Genomic DNA, 3,217 nt, shown 5'->3' with positions numbered 1-3,217 from the left:
AGGTCACTTTATTTTTAAGAAGTATGAGCTAGAGAGAGAGGTCCTGCACATTCAAACAATGAAATTATAAACATAATATAGAAGATAGGACTTCAAGATAAAAACAGCATATTGCAAAACACCAAGGTAATTTGCTTAAGCTCAGGAACTGGGTAGTCTCATAAAAAATACACAACAAAACAAACCTGGTGTATTGCACAGTGTTCAATATCACCATTTGTAGCATGTCAGACTATCAATAATCATAAATGAACTAATTCATAACAGCTACAAACATACAAATTCTGATAGCTTCTCATTTACAAGAATTTAATATACTTTACCTATTAATTCAAACAAACTATGCACAGTTAGTAAAACTAGCAACCTACTTTGTAACCTCCGTGTGGGACTCTCGCCATGGAGCTGTCTGCGTGGCAAATATGGTGAAGGATGGGGAAGTGGCAATGAAGAGACATCATGTGTTTGAAGTTTGTACCAGTGAGGTTCATCATCTAGTAATGCTGTCTCTAACTCAATAAGAATCTAAAAAAGAAAAAATGGTTGAAAGTAGGAAAGCATTACATAACAGAATATTTTACATAGCTATTTTAAAATATAGCTATTTAAAAATAGCTATGTTCATAACTTTTGTTCTATTATTCACTTATTGTTAAGGACTTTGTCTGAAGTTTTATAAAAGTCTTCCATTTAATATGAATGAAGTTCCTGTGCCTTTTACAACCCTAAATATACCAAAAATCTTTCACAAAACCTTCATTGCCTTGTGTCAATCTTTACACCATTCAAATATCTTGTAGCAAGTAAGGCACCAACATTCCAACATTTGAGTAAAATACAGCTATGCATAATAGGGATTTTAAAAAACAATTCTAAAAGAAATTGAGAAACCACGTGCATGCTGTTACTGAAAGAGAACAAACACAGAAAGAATCTCAAAACAACACTATGTGATAGGTGCCAGATTTGTTTGCTAGTAAGTGAAATAAGGACAAATACACAACCATTTAAACCAGTTTTGCTTTGCTACATTTAATCATTTTTTCAAAAATACTGTATCTAGACATGAACACAGAGAGCAACTGTGTTTCTATAATAACTACTAATAATCGTATACCTCTCCTAAAAATTCACTTTCTTCCTCTCGAACTCGTGCTTGGTCCCAAAGAGTAATTTCTAACATTCGTTCTCTAAACTCTCTCCGATGAACTGGAGAATAAATGAATGTCTGATTCCACTTAGGTTCCAATGTTTTCTTCACTGTTTTTGTTCTTCTTTTATTTTTATCACTGCAAAAAATCCCAAACAATTAAAGATTAAAAATGTACAAAAGACCATTCTAGCGTAATAAGTACATCATGGAAAGTAGGAAATCTTAAATCAGCAGTACATTTTGTAGTATTATGGACACTATAATTTATGTCAGGATTAGTCCTTTATTATAAAATAATATTGAGCATGTATACTGAGAATAATTCATGACTTCACATTAAAAATTAATGTTAAGTGATTTCCAGTTCATGTGCCAACTCTGATTTTTAGAAGTTCCCTGAAAAACAGAAATGTTTTAATATGTTTGTTATGAAACCAGCATTTTATAAAGCAATATATATATTGGTTGGACTTGATAATCCTAAAGGTCTTCTCCTACCTAGTTGGTTTTATGATTCTGTAAATGGGATTTCCATGAGGCACAGTCTGACAGTAAAACATGTATGCAGACAACATTGGGTATAATAAAAATCTGCATTTCAGATAAACTAGCCAGCTGGTTCACTCAGGCTTCCAGTCCTACATTTGCTGACTCAAACTGCAGAGCAGGAGGGAGCAGCTAGCCCACGTGAAGGAATAGTCAGGGAGCTACAGGCAGTGAGGGGCCTTCCCCATAGGGTTCTCCTGACCAACGGCTCCACCACTGGGAAACCAGAAGCCCTGAGAATGAGTTACATGTCTTTTTCCAGCAAGACTGGAAGAAATAGTGTTCTTAAAACAGCTCCCAGAATCCTTTGGGTCCCCCCAAGGAGCCACCCAGGTTGAAGGTGGCTCTTCACCATAAGGTTGGCCTTATGTTATGGAGCCTGGTGAGGTCTCCATGCAAGGCTACCATGGAACTCCTGGCTCTGGCTCCAGGGTGTTGTTGAAAGTAATGTGTTTTGCAGAATATTTCTGCTTGAAAGAATTAATATTTTCTGATGAAGACAAGTTTCACTGAAGACACCCACACTCCTTCTACTGAGAATACTGATGACAAGAGTTCTTATAACAATGCTTAATTTTAAACCTGCCGATTGCTGCATACTGCAGCTGCATACTAATTTATGGGGTTTTTTTATTTTTTTAATACAGCAATGCAGATATTCTCAGTTTACAAACGCTTGTAAGTCTAATGTAGATATTTTATTTCTGAACTGCTACTTAGAAGCTGAACCAAAATATTAACTAACAAATAACATTTTCAGACACATTGTTTAAACAAATAATGTAATTATTTCTATTATACTTAAGATTTGTTTGCCCTTGAGAACTGAAATAAGTTACATTGGACAAGAGTTCAGTATCTTCATCTAATTAAACGCTTGACTTATTTAAGTGCATTTTACCTCTGGCACGTTTCCTTCTACTACACAAGAAGTATGTTGTTGCTTACATTGCTTTTACCTCTAAGAAAAGGAAAATGAATTTACATATCAAAAAAAACCCCAAAACAAACCAGAGCTCCATAAGAGAAATTGCTGATTCTTACATAAGTGATAGAAAACACATGTAATAATTTAAGAAAAATTTCTTAATACTTTACATAAATGGGAAACACTAGTATAGCTTAATAAAATTTACTGTTATGTAACTTTTTGTATTTGTATACTTGAAGTATTTAATTAAATATTTTTCTTCTATGTATTTTTAGTTATTACAACTTTCATTGTGAAACATTCTGAACACAGACATTTTGGTAGCTTTTTTAATCTCGAAAAAGCAGATAAGATTATATAAGCAGACCTGGTTCTCAGTTTAGCACAGCTTCAGCATCTCCAAACACACTGCAGCAATCTGAATAACTAAGAACCTAGTCAAACAGTTCAGATATTGGTGAGCCCAAGACAATCCATCTAAAAACTATCATCAATGATATAGCAAATCCTACAGTCACAGCAAATTTTCTTGTCAACCTTTGGTAAACAATGAAAATGGAAAAGCAGTGTCTTCCAAAATCCTGAAT

General features: G+C 34.0%; 1 protein-coding gene across 1 annotated transcript in view; it reads right to left on the bottom strand.

The window, feature by feature from the left end:
• Positions 1 to 371: 371 nt before the first annotated feature.
• The window catches only part of LOC104411392 (regulating synaptic membrane exocytosis protein 2-like), a gene marked incomplete at its 3' end in the record, with an annotated part of 27,987 nt that continues 25,141 nt past the window's right edge, over positions 372 to 3,217 (bottom strand). The window contains exons 8-9 of the mRNA XM_010021795.1: positions 1,118 to 1,289; positions 372 to 525 (exon numbers count right to left, since the gene is read on the bottom strand). Of these exons, the coding sequence (XP_010020097.1) occupies positions 372 to 525; positions 1,118 to 1,289 (326 nt within the window). The remainder of the gene's footprint in view (positions 526 to 1,117; positions 1,290 to 3,217) is intronic.

The sequence above is a fragment of the Nestor notabilis genome, unplaced genomic scaffold (genome assembly GCF_000696875.1).
Source record: "Nestor notabilis isolate BGI_N333 unplaced genomic scaffold, ASM69687v1 scaffold8299, whole genome shotgun sequence".
NCBI classification, from domain to species: domain Eukaryota; kingdom Metazoa; phylum Chordata; class Aves; order Psittaciformes; family Psittacidae; genus Nestor; species Nestor notabilis.
This window is presented reverse-complemented; position numbering and strand designations above follow the sequence as displayed.